Source organism: Narcine bancroftii, chromosome 8 (genome assembly GCF_036971445.1).
Source record: "Narcine bancroftii isolate sNarBan1 chromosome 8, sNarBan1.hap1, whole genome shotgun sequence".
NCBI lineage: Eukaryota > Metazoa > Chordata > Chondrichthyes > Torpediniformes > Narcinidae > Narcine > Narcine bancroftii.
Window position 1 is genome coordinate 10,207,776 of NC_091476.1, and position 19,272 is coordinate 10,227,047.

The following is a 19,272-nucleotide window of genomic DNA, read 5'->3' on the forward strand; positions in this document are numbered from 1 at the left end:
CTCAAATACTTGGATAGAATCATAGCTAGACCACACATAGTATACACATAATTCTCGTCTCTATTACAGTTGATAGAAGCACTGGAGGCAACAAAGGGTATAAGAATAAGAGGTTACACGTACAGGGTCATGCATTTTCCTCAAGACAAAGAATGGCAGACAGGCCATGAAAGAGGAATAGGCAAGGTTAGAAAAGAGTTTGATTGAGTAGATAAAGATGTTTGGTTTTCAGGGAGCAAAAGATACGGTGAAAAGATATCCAACAGGAAATACCTCTGAGATCATGACACAAGTGGCATTTAAAACTTGTGAAGGGAGGCTACCTAAACACATAAGGGAGAAGAGAAGAAAAGGTTACGTCGATGAAGCTGGACAGAGGGATGGGAGGAACTACATGTCAGAGCAGAGACATAGGGGCTGGTTGACCAGTGTTGAATTCCATATTCTTTGTAATTTTGCACAAAACTATTGGCTGAGACTTTGCTCGTCATGCATCTGAAACCACAGGATTATTCTTGGAATTGAAATATTACATGGGGTTACTGTTTTACCTGACAGAACCATAATCTGGAGGTGGCTGGTACCTCATACCAGGTGTGTCTAACCTGGCATGTTGGAAATTTGCGCCTGGTTTTAACATCTCAGGCACCATTCCCAATCGGAAGTCACTGTAGCAATTTCCATAATCTTGAGCCTTGGAAATAACAGTTAACGTGGGTGTATTTTTGTATGGGTATTCTGGTGGGGGTCCTCGAGGGTCTGTTCCTTTCAAAGACGTCTGAGACAAAACATGGCCAGCACTTGTATAGAATTCATTGGCCTGTTGGGATGAAATCACACCACTTGCAATGGAAGATTGTGCTTTGACGCCATTTGTCGCTAAAGAGAGTTGCATGAGCCGTTCACTAAGAGAGCGGACATGACCTTGCTTCAAGTCTTTAAGGCCATCATCTTGGTGAACCTTTCCGGCTCCCACCCTTTGGACAGTGGACCGCCCTTCAGTTCTCATCTTCTGGTTATTTATTCCAGTAACAAAGAAAGCAGTTCCCGTTGCTGTATGCTGCTGTCCTCTGAAAAACTGTGATTGGACCTTAGCTTCCTCATATGTTGGCAGCTCCTCAGTATTCAGTGCTTGTGCTGCTCGTGTCTGCAGCTGCTTCTCCATGACACTGTTATCAACCTGCAGCTCCTGGCCCTGGGGTTCCTGTCGTGCAGAATGTGGGACCATTTGACGCTCATCTTGTGTCAGTCCATCGTTCGAAGGTATTACAGGCCCATTGCTGTTGAAGGCAATGACGTTCACTGTGGCTTGCTGGTGCAAGGCAAGGAGGTTGCGATTCTCAGTGGGGTTTCCATAACGGAGTTGCTCTTGTAACAAACGCTGCAGAACTGTCCCACTTGCTCCTTCTTCTGAATTTCTCATTTCAAGCAGTGTGTTCTGTGAATGTCCTGCAGATGATGTACATCAAAATGAGTCTGGTCTTCAAGACAAAAAAAAGCATCATATAATTAGAGATTTTAAAAAAACATATGAAACCATGTCAAAATTCAGTTTACATTTCTTACACGAGCTCGACTAATATATAAATTGAAGTGTAAACCAGAAAAGAACTAAGGTTTTGAGACAAATTTTCTACCAGCTGAGATCATACTCAAGATGGACCAAAAACATATTATATTCTCTCCCAAACATCTCACTGGAACTGTGGGCAACTGTTGCACCTGAACTTGTAATAAACCAGAGTAACCAGGTAAGCTGCGCCTGTCATCTTTGATCTGAGTTAGTCAATATTACCCTAGATACAGAGGGAAAAGGGTCGAGGGAGGAAATGCTCCAATGGATTTTAGATTTTTTTTAAAGTACAGAATGTTGTTTCTAATTTGTCTAATGTTGTTTGAGAAACTGGAACAGCATTCCACTGGTGAAAGCCTGACATGAACTAAGGTGGGATTCAGGTTATCGTGCTCAATTTTTGACACCTGAAGAAATACCATTTATAGTGAATACAAAACGGCCCAAGTCTCAACCTTTAGGGTTGCACAGAAATTGACATGCAGGAGGAAGATGAAGAAAGATCGTCCCCATATACAGAAAGAAAAAGTGTTTGTTTAAATGTTGATACTCTTTTGGAATTTGGACAAGAATAATATCACTTCCATAATAACATGCCGAAACACGAAAGGCTCCTCGTCATTTCACAATTCAAAAACAAGGTAGTGTGTGAAAACAAGTAGTTCAGCTACTGTGGAAAAGAAATGAATCAGTAATACTGACCAACTCATTAATAAGCACACAGTGATTCAACTGTGTGCTATGCGATTCCACCTATTAGGGTGGCATTTTTATATGCTCTGCTGATCTTTACAATAGCTTGTAATTACATCAAGGAGTGCTACAACATCTTCAAAATCAATTACATTTTACCGCAGACAATTCCTTAAAGAGTATTTGAAAGCAACTCGCGTGAAGCTTAAGAAAAAGTGTCGTGAAAAAAATTAACATTTACATCCTTTCTTCGACATGAAGTTGGAAATGTTCTCATTTAAAAACTGCCATTGAATACCATCTTAATATATTTAGATGCAATTTCTGATTTAATTAATTTACAGATGTCTTGACCTGCTTTGTTTTTGGTTGCACAAAGGACAACTGAAGAGGTACAGACAATCATTGTTCCACTCAGTACTGAAATCATTCAATTTATTTTATGAGATGAGAGTCACTTGGTGCTCACAGTTTGTAACAGTGGTGAAGTAACTACTAGGTCTGATCAGGATTCAATATGCAAGCAGACTGGAAAAATCATCTTGGCACTGGATCCCAAGAGAAGGACTCAGTAGAATGTCCGTGTTCTCGTGTCTGAAGGTTGTTATTTGATCCATATCTTTACAGCTTTTTCTTCAAGGTAACCTTGATTAGAGGGTGGGGACAGATTCGATTTTTGTCCTTTTTTTTAGATTAACTTGTTAAATATGGGTTTAATATGGTTGTCATAGATCATATCAGTTGAGGGAATTTACCCTTTGGATAAATCAAGGGATAATCTAATGTAGTTTTACTTATTTTCTATCCATATGCATATGATTGGACCTGTTCTTTGTTTTATTAAAAGACTTGTATGTGGGATTTGTATGTTAAACTCAACAAAAATATTTTAAAAGAAAGAATGTCCATGAAATGTCTTTTTAGAACAGTTAACATGGGGGTTAGCTCAATGCTATCTATTACAGACAGCTCCAGCAACCCAGGTTCGAGTTTGGCGCTGCCTCCAAGGAATCCGTCATTTTCCCCCACGTCCACGTGGATTTCCTCTGGGTGCTCCCAAACTTCTTCCCAACTTCCCAAACGTACAGGGTTGTAGGTTAATTTTGGTTGGCACGGGTTTGAATGGCTGGAGTCAGCTCATACAATGGTGTAAATTTTAAAAAATGGGGCGGTTCCCTTGGCACAACACTATTACAGCGCCAGCAACCCAGGTTCAAATCCAGCGCTGTTTGCAAGTTCTCCCTGTGTTCACGTGGGTTTACTCCCAGTGCTACGCTTTCCTCCCATCTTTCAAAACATACGGGGGCGTAGGTTAATTAGGCGCACTGGCTTGTGGGCCAGAAGGGCCTGTTACCGTGTTGTATGACTGAATTTTAAAAATTCTAATTTAACAGTTTAAAATTTAAAACAGCTTGTGGATTTGGTGTGGTGCAATGATTAGGGAACTGAAGGTAAAGGAGCCCTTCGGAGGCAATCATCATACCATACTAGAATTATGTCCTGCAAGTTGAGAGGGAGAAGCTAAATTTGGATGTACTGGCATTTCACAGTTGAGTAAAAGTGACTGTAGAGACCTGGTCTAAGTGGATGGCGGTAGAGCAGGAGGTTCTGAGAGGAGATCAGAAGGTGCAGATCATTTCAGCCCAAAAAAGCAGAAACTTTTAAAGGAGGACAAGGAAAGATCAAAGATAGCAGAAAAGCAAAAGAGATATACAACACTGTGAAAATGAGTTGGAACCTAGAGGATTGGGAAGTTTTTAAAAACCAACAGAAGGCAATAAAATGAAAAAGATGAAATATGAAAGCAATCTAGCTTTCAAGATACCACACTTTCTTTTCACCCAGATATATGGTTAGTCTGGAGTGAACATCGGACCACTGGAAAATAATGCTGGAGAAGTAGGAATGAGTAAAAAACAGCGAATGAATTCAAGAAGTATTTTGCATCAGCCTTCACTGCAAGACACCAGTGACATGACAGAAATTTGAGAGAGTTAGGTGGGGGGCAGGAGTGAGTGTAATCACTATTACTAAGAAGATATTTGGAAAGCTGAAGGTTAATAAATCACCTAGGCCGGATGGACTACAGCTCAGGGCTTTGAAAGAGGAAGCTCAAAAGACTGTGACCGTATTAGTAGTCAACATTAAAAAATCACTTGTAAGATACAGTTACAGAGGACTGGAAAATTGCAAATATCACTCCACACTTTGGGAAGAAAAAGAGGCAAGAGACAGTAAGTTAAAGGTCAGTTGGCCTGACTTCAGTGGTTAGCATATTATTCAGGAGGAGGTTTCAGGGATCACAAGGTAAAATAGCCAGTTCGCAGGATTTCCTTCAGGGAGATGGGTTGGAGGACTTTCAAGGAAGTAACAAGCAAGACAGACAGAGTCCAGTGAATGTTGTTTACTTGGATATTCAGAAGGCCCTTTGCCAAGGTGCCATACCTGAGGCTGCTAAACAAGATAGGAGACCATGGTATTTCAGGAAATGTACTAGCATGGGTGGAAAATTGGCTGATGGTCAGAAGGCAGGCAAGATGAAAAGGGCCTTTTCTGGATGACTGCCAGTGGCCTGCAGGGGTCAGCTATGGGCTTGCTACTTTGCAAACTCATCGGTCCCATCCCCCTCCCTAGTGTTCCATGGGTTTGTTGTAAGCTGGCTACATCAAATAAAGGAATGCTTAATGAGGTCTATAGGTGAAAAAAAAGGTTGAGAGTCACTGCTCTTGAACATGCATATCTATTTTTGGTAATTAATTGGAATTTTATTCGATTAGCATAAGCAAGTTCCTAGACTTCACCTTACCCCAGGAACTTTTCAAAGTACTTTTCAAAGTACTTCTGCTTCAAGACAGGGACCTCGATGGTCTCTTTTTGTTTGAGCTTCTAAGCAATATTGAGCTCCAATGGAAACCAAATTATTTTAGTTCACAATTATGTAAAACTAGATCAGTTTACTTACCTGCAAGGAGGTGGCTTTGCATTCAAAACATAAAATGTGTGAATTTTTATACAAATGGATTATTGTGAATTTAATGAAGCTCTGGCAATTATTTATCCAAGTCGCAGATGCTGCCATCCAGAATACAAAAATGACCCAAAAAAAAGAGCAACCTGTGACCATCAAACCAAAAGCATTCTCAAAAAGTCCACAAGTCAATCAGGGAAATCTTTTATCAATTTAAGAATCACAGCAATACCTTTCACACAGTCCTTCATCATAATGGTGAATATCCCATCAAAAGCTCAAGCAAAACTACATACCCCATGCTAATTTTGTGTGGCAGTAATTTTCTGGGAAGCTTCTTCACAAAAATCCAGAAAATTAAAATTCTACGCTCCTATTCCCAATGTTCTCAGTTGCATAACTTTTTAAACAAGTCATTGAATAGCTCAGTTGGTGGCATTCTTTCTGTGAGGACGATTAAGGTTTCTGTCCATACCCCACACCTTCCTTCCTCCAGCTCCCACCCCCCCCCCCACCCATCCCTTCCTCCTATCAGAATGTATTAGAACACGCCGCTCTTCCTCTTCCTTTTATCACCTCCTAGCTTCATACTTCCCCCCCCCCACCTATTTCTTCCCCCTCCCACCTGTGCTCACCTATCACTTGCCTATCTGCGCACCTCTCTCCCAACTTTTCACTCAGGTGTCTGTCCATTTCTTGCTATTCCTGATTAAGGCTTTCGGCTTGAAGCGTTTGCCATCTACTGCCTTTCCTGGATGCTGCCTGAACCACTGAGCTTCACCTACATTTGGTGAGCTGCTCATTCTTTTATGGTCACCTCAGCTGCTGTGGAAAATTCATGCATCTGCTGGTTTTGGCCTGGTTTCTCCAGGCAAGTGGAATCTTGAAAACAGAGATTTGGATCCTTGAAAAGACAGAGTACCAACCAGCAAGGCCCTTCACACCTTTATAACTGCCATAAATTAAAGAAATAAAACTTCAGCAGATTAACAGGTTGAACTTCCTTCAATGCCTCATTGTAAACCCCAGCAGTATGTAAATAACACCAGTCTACGATCAAAGACATAGCAAAGAAATGAGATCACCTGAATTGCCTACAATCCATGGATAATCTTTGAACAATAGTATCTGTAATTGCCTTAAAAGCAAATATACCTGCTGTGGTTAAGCACAGGAACATCACATAATATGCACTTTTTACCAAAGATTAGATTCAAGGCAGTTTAGATATTTTCCCTCAAATGCCCCTTTGACTCTCTTTGAAGACTCACCATCAGTTTGTTGATACAAACAACCCGTAACTCTCGCACACCCACATCTCTCCCAAGGCTTCAGCTAGAAAACCTTAAGAGTTTTAAATTCATAGAGTGAAACACAAAAGTCTGCAGACACTGTGATTGTAGCAAAAGAACACACCAAAATGCTGAAGGAACTCAGCTGGTCTTTCAGTGTCCATAGGAGACAAAGATGTACTGCTGACGATTCGAGCCTGAGCCCTTCTTCAAGGAGTTATCATGTCACAGCGGCAGTTGGAAATATAGAGATCCACAGGACCAGAACAAGATGTCCAGAAGGAGGAAGAAGGGATCAATGTGGAGAACCATGGTGCGGGGCCAATGAAAGAAGCATTCAGCATCATGGCATCTGCAGAATTCATTGAGGTGTGGGCTAATGGGGACAAAGATGTGGCCTCTACTGAGGACAGAGTCTCCCAGAGGGGAAGGTCGGTGGGGATGGTGAAGGGCAGGCAGGGGTTCAGGGTGGGTGGAGGGGGGGAGGGGAGGTTCATTGGGATGATGGGGTGGATCAGAAGATGGAGGATATAAAGGGTCCAAGGGACGGAAGAGAGGGATGAGAAAGTCAGAGGGTGGAGGGAGAGAGCCTCAAGTGCTCGTGGAGCCAGAGTGGGAGTTTGTGATGGAGGCTCGAACCTGTAGGTCGCAGGGACCTAGGCAGAAACCCACATCCAAAGCTTGATCCTGTAGGCCGCTGGGTTCAGGGTGAAAGTCCATGTGGGAGGCTCGGTCCTGTAGGTCACTGGGGCCAAGGCGGAGACCCACGTAGGAGGTCTCCTTCAAGAAGGGCTCAGGCCCAAAATTGCCAACGATTTATCTTTGCCACCTATGGACACTGAAAGGCTGGCTGAGTTCATCCAGCATTTCAGTGTAATTTTTTTTTAATTCATACAGAGCTGGGGGAGTATAAAAAATATTGGTGAGCAAAATACAATTTTGGGAGAGAGTAGAAAGAAGCAGAGAGACAATGGAAATGGTGTTGATGAATTCCTTCAATTCAGCTGTACACCACTGATACAATGACCAGTGACATAATAATTCAGAACTCCTGATTATTTTGGGCACCAGCCAACAAGTTTTACTTTAAAGGCTGAGTGGAACGCCACACTATTAGTACATTAGAAAGGAGCCTCATGTAGCAGAAATGTTAGAAGGCAACAGGGATTGGAAGCAAAACACAAACATGCTGGAGAAACTCAGCAGGTCACATAGGAAGATTAAAATAATCAAAGCGGATGGAAAAGAGCCCTTCAGCCCATCAACCACCCATTCATGCCAATCCTGCATTAATCCCATTTTTATTCTCATCAATTCCCCTCAGATACTGCCACTCAGCCATGCACCATGGGCAATTTACAGTGGCCATTTTACCTACCAATCTGCACATCTTTGGGATGTGGGGAGTGACCACAGCAGCTGGCATAAATTTCCGTGACATATCAATTATCACAGAATCACAGCAACAAAATAACATACTCATGGGCTTGTGCCCAGAACAGCACTAAGGTCTACATTCACTTTCCAAACACCTGGATCTCTCAGAACAGTTACATCTCAGAGGAGGGTTCATTCATACAACAAGCCCTGAACCAGCACATTGCAAAAGGAATGGAGCTCGTCCCACTCCATTGCTTTCTCCCCACGGTGCTGCAAATTCTTTCCTTTCAGTTACAAATGTACTTCCTTCTTAAAGAATTGAATCTGCCTCCACAGCTCGTCCTGGCCATGCATTCCACACCACGCTGCTCTGCAAAAGCATTCCTTCGTGTCAATTTTGCCGCGAATTGTTAAGGCGAATATCTTTCCTTTTTGTCAATACCCTTCATGGCCTTAACTACCTTGCCACCTGTCCCATTCCAAGGAGAACAGCCAGTTTCTCCAGACTACCCAAACAACTGAAGTCCCTCATCCTTAGAAGAACCACTTTAGATTATTCTGATCGCACTCCAAAGCAGAACTGGACAGAGCAGTCCAGCTGTGCATGAATCAATGTTTTACAAAGATTCACATGGCTTCTTTGCTCCTAAATACTCTGCTTTCATTGATAAAGCCTGGAATAATGTATGCTTTATAAAGAAAAAAAACTTTTTTGAAAATCATCCTGATTTGTACTTTAAATTGTCTGTATAGCAGGAGTAAACGCATGCAGGCCGATTCCAGGGCGCACCACTCCATAACTGTGGACAGCGGTCGTAGATCTCCAGAAATGGTTCGACCTAAAAGGGGAGGCAGGCCTCTTCAGCCCGGTTAAGCAACCTGCATAGGAGAAGGTCACTCCGATATAAAATCTACGACCCAAGGACCTCGCTGCCACGTCCCAGCTTGCTTGGCCACGGCACACGAACCACGGGTGTAAAGGGTGGGGCCAGTACTGCGCGCACTGCACTCCACCTAAAAGCTCCTTTGCGCAGGCCCGAGGACAGGTCCACGTCCTCCCCCTCAAAAGATGTGGACATACCCCTCCATAAATCTTCGTCCACAAAGCCAAGCCAAAGAGAGAGAGATAGTTAAATCCACATATTTATCTCCATGTGCTTCCTTTAAAATTACATTGCTCCTTTACTAAATAAAATGCAACAGTTCACTGTTCTCAGTAATGAACATCATTTGCCACCTATTCCAGCAGTTTGTCCGCATTTCCCAGAAATTATTACTGTCCTCTTATTTGTTTAATAACAATGCCAAGTTTATTGTCTTCTGAAAATTTGGATATGTGCCCTATCCCTCCTGCTCCCCATCCCCTTCCCTCTCCATTTAGAGCTATTTCCTCCGCCTATCACCTCAGCTATTTTCTCTTCAGCCCTCCAAACCCATATCCTTCTCTGACCCCTTAACTGTTGGCCTATGCTCCTCCTGCCCCTTCTTCCCTCCCCATCTGTTTATTTAGGGCAGTGGTTCTCAACGTTTTTCTTTCCACTCACATCCCACCTTAAGCAATCCCTTACTAATCACAGAGCACCAATGGCATAGGGAATACTTAAAGTGGGATGTGAGTGGAAAGAAAAAATTTGAAAACCACTGTTTTAATCGTACCTCATTGACTCGTTATGTGCACAGTTTCATAACTCCAAAGGAAATGGGCCAATGACAATTTTTCTCAAGCAAAATACTTCAGTAACAATTGGGTCTAGAGCAGTGATTCTCAACCTTCCCTTCCCACTCACATCCCACCTTAAGTAATCTCTTAATAATTACAGAGGGATTGCTTAAAGTGGTATGTGAGTGGAAAGAAAAGAGTTGAGAACCACGGATCTAGACGATTGTCTGCTCTTTGTTCATATTATGATTAAGGGCTCAGGCCTGAAACGTTGGTTATGTCCCTTTGCTTCCTATGGATGTTGCATTACCTGCTGTGTTTCTCAAGCACTTTTGTGTATCGCACTGTCATGAGGACTTTTTAAACCCTTTGGACTCTGGCCATTTTTAACCTTTCATAATATATACTCTAAACTGGGTCCATGGGTAAACTACAATACGAATACCAGTAGGAACGAGCTAGTGGTTGGGTATAAAACCAGTCCCTAAGACAGGGACAGAGTACATCCACATGTTGGTCATCCCTGAAAACCAGAACACAGACTCCGAAGGGTTCAAGATTCCACCACAAAAGTGCTGGAGAAACTCAGCAGGTCCTGGCTTTTTGTTCACACCTTGTCAAAGGGCTAAGGCGCAAAACTCTGGTTATATATCTTTTCCTCCCACGGATGCTGTGGAAGCTGCGGAGTTTCTCCAGCAATTTTGTTGATTAATTTTCCTATCACACAGCCAAGTTTTCAATTGTGATACCACCCTCCCCACCCCCCATGCGATCTAACCTTGATGACAAGCTGATCAACATTGGTACTTTATAAATGGCTCTTGTACATCAATAGACAACACAGGTCTCCAACAGACCTTATTCTCACGGACCTTTTTAGAACAACTTCAGATTTATTGGCAGAGTCCATACAAGACATCACATACAAACCCGAGACTCTTTCTCCCGCGCACACCAGCGTTAAAATCATTCATGGCGGACAGAAGAGGGCCCGTGTCTCAACAATTCCCTCCATTACCAGCGCCTTCACCCATAGAGAAACCCAACCACATTGCTGAGGTACCAGCAATATCACCTTTCTTGGCGAAGACTAATGCAAAGTCCGCTATAAGTATTTAAAAAAGAATGAGGAAGATCTGGCAGACAAGGTGAAGGAAAATCTCAAGGGCTTCTATTGATGTATCAACAGCAAAAAGCCGGTTGACAACTCCAAATGTCACACCACTTCCCATCTGGGATATTATTCTAAAATCCAGAGACGCAAGAATTAGAAGCAGAAGCAGGCTATTCACTCACACTCCAAAGGAGTACCTTTACCATGAATCAGTTCTTGATTGCAATAGTCCAAGGCAACAGACCAGTATCATTGCCGAAGGCAAAAAGTAGCGGGTATTAAATAGAGGCTTTTCTGCTTATGTTCACACTCTGAAAACAGTCTGGAGTTGAGAGCAGGTGTAGAACGGGACTGTATATTAACAGCTTCAGCCATGACATTTTCTGATGATTCTGAACATTAAGAGGGAAGGGAACAAATTAAAAAAAGAGAATTTTAAAAGACTTTGAAGTTTAGTTTACATTTTTTAAATTTCCAGACAACTCACTCAGATACCAGACCATCCAGTCCCAAATTAAACAGATAACAATCCTGGATGGCAGGTGTTAAATTGCCATTTTTTAATTATTATTTGAAATCATTTATATCAGCATGAGCTCTTTTCTTTCATCTCTACCCAGTTTCATTTGTGATATGTGCTTAAAAAATGTTTAAAGATTTAAAAAACAAGAAAGCAAAAGGCAACTGAGACTATTGCAGCCAAGAAAATATGGGCAGATGCCAAAACTGAGGGGAAAATGAGAAGTAGAATTGGGAACACAGAATGTGCAAACAGGGACGTATGGACTGGCAAGATTATTGAGGATGATGGCCTCGTGATTCAAGAAATTACAAGATGTTGAAACTAATTTCCAAGCTGAAGATGGAAACCTTCAAGAGGGATGGGTCAGTAAGTTTGCAGATGATACGAAGATGGTCATAGGTTACAACAGGATGCAGAGTTGGGCAAGAAAGAGGCTGATAGAGTTCAATCTGGATAAGTGTGAGGTACAGTATTTTGGAAGGTCAAACTCAAAGGCAGAGTACATGGTTAATGGTTGGATTCTTAGCAGTGTGGAAGAGCAGAGGGACTTTGGGATCCAAATCCATAGATCCTTCAAGGTTGCTGCCCAGGCTGATAGGACAGTTCAGAAGGCCCATGGTACACTGGGCTTCATTAGTCGGGGGATGGAGTTCAGGAGTCATGAGTTAATGTTGCAACTCTATAAATCTCTGGTGAGACCAGACCACGTGTGTCCTATGAAATACATCCGGTGAGGCAAGTTTAGCAGAACAAGGGCTTTCTCTCTTTGGAGCGAAGAAGGATGAGAGGTAACTTAACTGAGGGCTCCAAGATTATGAGATCAATACATAAGGTAGACAGTAAGCATTTTTTTTTAAACAGGGAAGGAGTAGCAAACACCAGTGCTCATCTGTAAAAAGTGAAGGGAGAAAAGTTTAGGGGAGACATCAGGAGTAAGTTGTTTTTTTTTTTAAATACACATACACAGAGAATTATGGGTGCCTGGAATGCATTGCCAGGGGTGGTGGTGGAGGCTGGAACTATTGGGGCCTTTAAGGGACTCTTACACAGGCACATGAATGAAAGAAAAATACAAGATGAAGAGGCAGGGAGGGTTTAGTTTTTGTTTGGGTAGACAGGTTAGCACAATGTTGTGGGCCAAATAGCCTGCATTGTGCTGTAATGTTCTAAGAAGGAAACCTTGAAGCATGGTACAAGAATAATGAAAGTGCAAAGCTTTAAGCAGGTATGGAGCTTTTCAGAACAAACTATAAATTTTGAAGGACAGATATAACCAGAGTGCAGGACCGTTTTGCAGAAGTCAATTTATGATAATGATATAAAACGTTAGCAAAACTAGTCAGAGACAAAGGATTGCAATTGCTGCCGAGCTGTGGAGTCCATAAAAGGGGTATGTCTTTTACAAATGCATAGCATTATTAATTTAGTTTAGAGGCGCAGCCCTGTGATCTTGGGATAGTTCCCAAGACCAAAAAACTGTCTCAATTCCGATGGTCATCCATCCCACAATTATGCAGCTAATCAAGAGGATCTTGTGACAGCAGAGACATTTTTGAATCAACACAAACTGGTCAAACAGAAAAGGAAAACAAAACTGTCTTCTTTATTTCACATGATCTTTAAAAATTAAGATACCCGTTATGACCAAGTCAAAACTGTAATCCGTGCAACATTTTTTGTGCACTTCCAGCGAGTGGGTTTCGAGTTCTGGGGAGGCAAGAAGGTGGTTAGGTTAAGAAGTGATGCCCTCTTTATATCACTTACAAAGGACTGCTTTGAACATCCAATTCATGGACATCAGAGTTCTCCATAAGATGCCAAAGATTACTTCCCCATGTTGAAAAGTACTGAACCCAAGGTTCCCATCAGTTCCCGCAAGAGAGATCAGAAAAAAAAGTCCATTTTGTTTGCATGATGGGAATGTGAATGTGTGGGAGGGAAGGGTTGGGCAAGTCGGTAGAGTTAGAGGAAGGACCTTATACTACATTGTGTGTAAATGAAATATATTTCCAATAATTAGATTTCTTTAAAGTAACAAAGATAAAGAAAGGAAATGGGTGGAGATGAAACAGATTCTTCTTTAGTAAACATCGCTGATGGAGCAATGAGGCATCTACACTTAAACAACAAATCAAAAGCTGCATTTTTGACATGAACACATTACTGTCACAATTTTTCTTAAACTATTTACAGAATTTCTTTAAAATAGAATTGATCGACAAAAAAAAAATCTTAAATTTCCCACCCTTAACACTTCCTTTAGTATTTTCTGCCCTGGACAAGTTATATTTGGCCAGGAAACCACATTTTTGTTTCTCTTTCCGGGAAACCATGACCAAGACATGTCGCTGCTCAAATTCAGAGAATGACGCATTTGAGATTGTTTTATTGCCCTCATTGAGGTGAAACATGCCAGCATTTTACAAACAGTGTCCAATTGCTCTAATGGATAAATGAAAAGCCGTTGATAAAATTGATTCACTGTATTCACTGACTGCATGAACATCATTGATATTGCTCTTCGTATCGATATCTGCAGGCCAAACCAAGTGAACAGAACTATTATTCTCCACTAGTGGAGGCATAATCCAATCTCTGCCTTTCTGAGGGACTACCTTTGATTAGTTAATAAGATTGTAGAAGGGGAGTTTTTGTACAAAAATTATATCATGTTTGAGGGCTTGTACATTTTACAAAATGAATTCCCACCCCTCCAAGCTCTTTCGTGCAGCTTTTGTACACACAAGCAGAAGGTGCCGAACATTTTGTAAGTCACTCTCTGGGCAGCAAGAGTGATAGGTGTGCAAGAAAGCAGCAGCAACAAAAAGAAACTCATCTGAGGGAAGAGAGAAAGATGATCATTAGTTCTGTTTACCACACTTGAGTCCTGCTCCCAACACTGCCAATTAAATGCTTTTTATTGACCAACTCTCCATCTTACATTTGGATTTCAACCTCCACACCAGCAAGTCACTTTTTGCTCCCATTTCAAGGATAGGGAAATCTAAAACTAGAAGGCATGGTTTTAAGGAGATAGGAAAAAGAGGGGCACCTTTTTCAACATAGAGGGTGCTGGATATATGGAATAAAATGCCAGAGGAAATATTTAGCTATAATGTTTCAACTAACTGTAATGTTTCAAAAGCCACATGGATTGGGAAGACTTGGGGGAATATGGGATAAATGAGACTCGCTTGGGCAGACATCTTGGTTGGCATGGACAAGTTGGGCTGAAGGGCTTGTTTTTGTTCTGTGAAACTATGACCATTAAGCTCCCATTTACCCATTAGGCCTCTCCCTTACTTATGACCTACACAACTTGCGACAATTCGTGCCGAAAAAAGCCCTGTATAAATTTTTTTAAATGAAGAAAAGAATCTATGCAAATATAAAAATTATGCTTGGTCGTACGTCCACCAGTGAATAAAGCCTTTGTCAATTTGGAAAGCATGGACCAGAATGTCGAAAGATTCACCAAGTTTGATCGACAAATGCAGGAAGCTTTAAATTGCTACTATCAAATCGACACGGAAAATAAGAAGTAAACAATCCAAACAAATTTAAGCATGTTCTTCAAACGTGTGAACTCCCCCCCACAACCCCCTACCCCTCATCCCACTGAGATGAAGACTGTGACGACCCACAGCCAAGTACGTGCATTTATATATTGAGTAGGGTAAAAAGGACGCTGTACAGGTGTACGACTTCTACGTGCCATGCTAACATACGTCCCGACTTGCATCCATTTTGAGATGCAACTGGTCGGACATACGTCGGGGAATGGCTGTATTTAGAAAGGCACATGAATTGGGAAGGCTTGAAGGACTAAGGGACAAATGAAACTTGCTTGGGCAGCCATTTTGATTGGCATGGACAAGTTGGGCTGAAAGGCCTGCTTTCGTGCTGTTAAGCTCCCATTTACACTCATCCTATTTCTAACACTCAAGGTGCCAATTCACCATGGCCAATTAACCTACCAACCACACCTCTTTAGGATGTGGGAGAAACCAGAGGTTCTTGGGGGAGACCCATGTGGCCAGAGGGAGGGGATTGCACTCGATATCTGCTGATTTTCTTGTTTAACCCCACCCCCAGTCAAATGGATAACTTGCAAGCTTCATGCAGAGGTCAGGATTGAAAGCAGTCACTCGACGAGCACCACGCTGTGCATTCCAAAGTGATCAATATCACAACACAGCATTCTCTGGTGAGGCGCAGTAAATGGTTTTTAAAAAGTCAAAAACCAACAGTTCACACCAATCCATCATATTGTAAATCCATCCCAGATTTTGCCTCGAATTTTCATTCTCCTTGTGCACGTTAAAGCTGTGCGTGAGCAGGAATGGGCTTTTAGTTATTTACACGCTGAAGCAAATAAAACATTAAAAGTCCTTCAAATTCAATCCTGGCCAGGTTTAACTGCAATGGTACAACAGATCTTGAACAGCTGTCTGGGGCAGTGCAGTGGTCACAGCCATGGTAAAATGTGGCTAGGTTGATTAACTCCAACAATGGAGGGAAACAAGGAGTCTGCAGATGCTGGAGAACAAGAGCATTACACAGAAGTGCCAGAGGAACTCAGCAGGTCACCCAGCATCCGTGGAGAGCAAAAGGCAGTCAACACTGGGCCTCAGCACTTCACCAGGATTCTGAAGAAGGCCTGAAATGTTGAGTAGCTGTTGCATCTCCAGTATTTCAAATAAGATCTGTTTTAAAGTGTTTTTATTAAACCTACTCTAACCTTTCCCAATTTATCCCCCCCAAAATATTTCTATGTACTCTGTCACACTTGCCCCATTCCTCCAACACTTTGAATTTAACTTAAATGTGGCCCTTTCAAACTTGCCTATCCTCAAGCAGCTAAACTTAGCAAAATAGTGAGTGTTGCAACATGACATTTGCCGTAACATCAGCCTTTTCTATGATCGTCTCTCGAAATTCAAACAATTCGCATAAATCGAGGACGGAAATCATAAAGCTTTAACAGCAGATGATCAACTTTTCTGTGTACATTTGAACTGAGGCTGTGGTGAGGCTTGGAATAAAAAAAAACAGTGATACTTGAAAGCATTATTGTTCTACCTATTCCCTTGCCGGAGATTGAAACTAGTTTAAATTTATTTTTCACATTATATCTTATAGAGTGAAGAAGTTCTTCTGCAAACAGACCAATAAGTTGTCTCTAACATTCCTGTGTAAAGATCAAAATTTACAACGCATTAAAAAGATCAATTAGTTCCAAGGGCAACGTGATAACCCTGCAGTAGGGTTTATTCAGGAGCCCGACGTCTGAAGGGTAGACACTACGGGTGCTTTCACAAGCCTCCTCTCCAATAGTAGGAAAGCATGTCTGGGGCTTGATGGTCTTTCAGTAAGTTGGCCACTTTTTCCAGGTTTTGGGAGACATTGATGGAGTGGAGGGACGTTTGTGTTATGCTGCCTTCTGCAGCTTCTTCCAATCACGAGTAGAGCAACTCCCAAACCGCGCTGCAACACATCCAGAAAATATACTTTTGAAAGTGTACTTGTAGAAGTTGGGTAAGGGGACAAGCCAAGCTTCCTTAGTCATTCACGAAAGTCGAGGCATTGGTGCGCTTTCTTGAGTGTTGCACCAATACATTTGTCCTAGGTTGGATCATTAGAAATTCTTATTTTTACATTTAAACTTTAGTTTCATTCAAGTTCTTCTTTGTTGAATAGTACAATGTACCGCTGGCCAATCAGCGATCTCCTTTTATCGAAAGCCACACCCCGCTGTCCAGCAACCAGCCAGTCAGGTGTGTGCCCACCCACAAGCCTGAGCAGGCACTGCCATTAGCTGGCCCCAGCTCTGCAGAGCGGGAAATTCAGGCTCTATCATTGGTCTGTGCTCAGCAGAGTGGAACATATTAAAGTCTGAGCGGGCTCTCTCTCTCTCTTTTCTTTCCCTCCACGTGGTGATGCTCTCACCCCCTGCCTGGATCGTGGTCACTACAGTGAACGCTATCCATGAGGACTGCCTGTAACAGGGCACTATGCTCCCTGAGGCTAGCCAGGGTATCCTGGTGCACAGAGGTACTGGAGAAGAGCCACAGTCTTCCATATTCCCTGGGGTGGGAGGCTAGGAAATCCCCCAATGGGTAGCCCTGACCTAAGGGTACATTTCCCCTCGGGGTCTATTCGTCAGGGAATCCTCCCCTCTTGCAACTCACTTCACTGAGCCCCTTCGTTTCCTGACGGGTCCCACGGTTGGGTGCAAGTCAGCGTGAGTGTATGAGTGGTTATTTAATAAAGATCATTGGTGATTGTGATTCGAATCTTGGAGCTGCTTTCTGCTGCACCCCCAGAACCCTTCCGTACATGTGAGCAAACTAGATTTAATGTAATAATAATTCGCAGAATTTTATTTGCTCCTCTTTGTGGAACCAAGCAGATCTGGGTAATTTTCCATGTAGATGTCAGAGCTGTGATTGCACCAAACAGAATGACTAATGCTGTCAAGCCTTCAACTTTCAGATGTAATGTGACTGCCGTCCATAACATGGAAACATGCAAGTTCTATACCTGGCTGGTATTTCATCTTCGGACATGATCTGATTGATTTTTAGGATTTTGAAAACAATTGTTTGAGTGGAAGAGCAAATTGTAATGAGGATGTGGAGAGTCTGCAGAGGGATATAGTTAAGCTGGATCAGTGGGCAAAGGTCTGGCAGATGGAGTACAATGTTAGTAAGTGTGAGGTTATCCATTTTGGCAAGAAAAATAAAAGAGCTGAATATTATTTAAAGGGTGAAAAACTACAGCATGCTGTTGTGCAGAGGGACTTGGGAGGGCTTGTGCATGAATCGCAAAAAGTTAGGTTGCAGGTGCAGCAGGTTATTAAGAAGGCAAATGGAATGTTGGCCTTCACCGCTAGAGGAATTGAATTCAGGAGTAGGGAGGTCATGTTGCAACTGTATAAGGTACTGATGAGACCGCACCTGGAGTACTGTGTCCAGTTCTGGTCTCCATATTTGAGGAAGGATATACTGGCTTTGGAGACGGTCCAGAGGAGGTTTACTAGGTTGATCCCTGGGATGAAGGGGTTGACATGATGAAAGATTAAATCGTCTAGGATTGTATTCGCTCGAGTTCAGAAGAATGAGAGGAGATCTTATAGAAACATATAGGATTATGAAGGGTATGGATAGGATAGATGTAGGAAGGTTTTTTGAGCTGGCCGGGGAAACTAAAACGAGAGGACACAGTCTCAAGATTTGGGGGAGTAGATTTAGGACAGAGATGAGGAAAAATAGTTTTTCCCAGAGAGCAGTGAATGTTTGGAATTCTCTAACCAGGGAAGTGGTTGAGGCTGCTTCATTAAACCTATTTAAAATTCAGTTAGATAAATTTTTACATGATAGAGGAATTAGGGGATATGGGGAGAAGGCAGGTAGGTGGAGTTAGGCCATAAATTAGATCAGCCATGATCGTATTGAATGGCGGAGCAGGCTCGATGGGCCATTTTTGGCCTACTCCTGTTCCTACTTCCTATGTACGTGTGTATATATATATATATATATATATATTTATACACACACACACACACACACACACACACACACACACACAAAATATTTTTCACTAATACAAAAAGAGACAACGCTAAAATCATTTGGGGAAAGAGTTTCAAAAAGACGACTTCACACAAAAGCTCCCTCATGGATGAACTCCCTGATGAAAAGTGGCAGGTGACGGCTGAACTTGTGATTTCAAAGCCAAGATGGACAGATTTTTCTTCACATAAAAATGAAAACACTTGGAGCCAAACCAGAAGGATAAAGCAAGTGGAGCCGATCCGCCGAGTTTTTGATGAATGACAGAAAATAGGAAGTGCTAAATGAACAAGTCCTTCTCCCAGGTTTCTGTTCTTCCAATCATTCATTGACCTTTCCAAAAAATAAAGAGCTAGAAATGAGAAATTAAGTCAAGGTCAATAGGGAGAATTACAGGTTTGATCCAAGGAAATGAATCAAAACAAAAATGTCCAATAACTTGTGTTTTCTTCATAGTTAATGGCTGACCAGCCACTTCTACATATTGCTGCTTTC

At 42.1% G+C, this 19,272-nt stretch overlaps 1 protein-coding gene across 2 annotated transcripts in view; it reads right to left on the bottom strand.

Moving 5' to 3' along the window:
• Positions 1-19,272, bottom strand: part of amot (angiomotin) — a 73,131-nt gene that overhangs the window by 44,937 nt on the left and 8,922 nt on the right. The window contains exon 2 of one of the 2 annotated variants that reach the window (XM_069892870.1): positions 552-1,481. The exons of the other annotated variant lie outside the window; for it this stretch is intronic. Coding sequence (XP_069748971.1) covers positions 552-1,423 — 872 coding nt within the window. The 5' untranslated portion in view covers positions 1,424-1,481. The remainder of the gene's footprint in view (positions 1-551; positions 1,482-19,272) is intronic. 2 annotated transcript variants of the gene reach the window in all.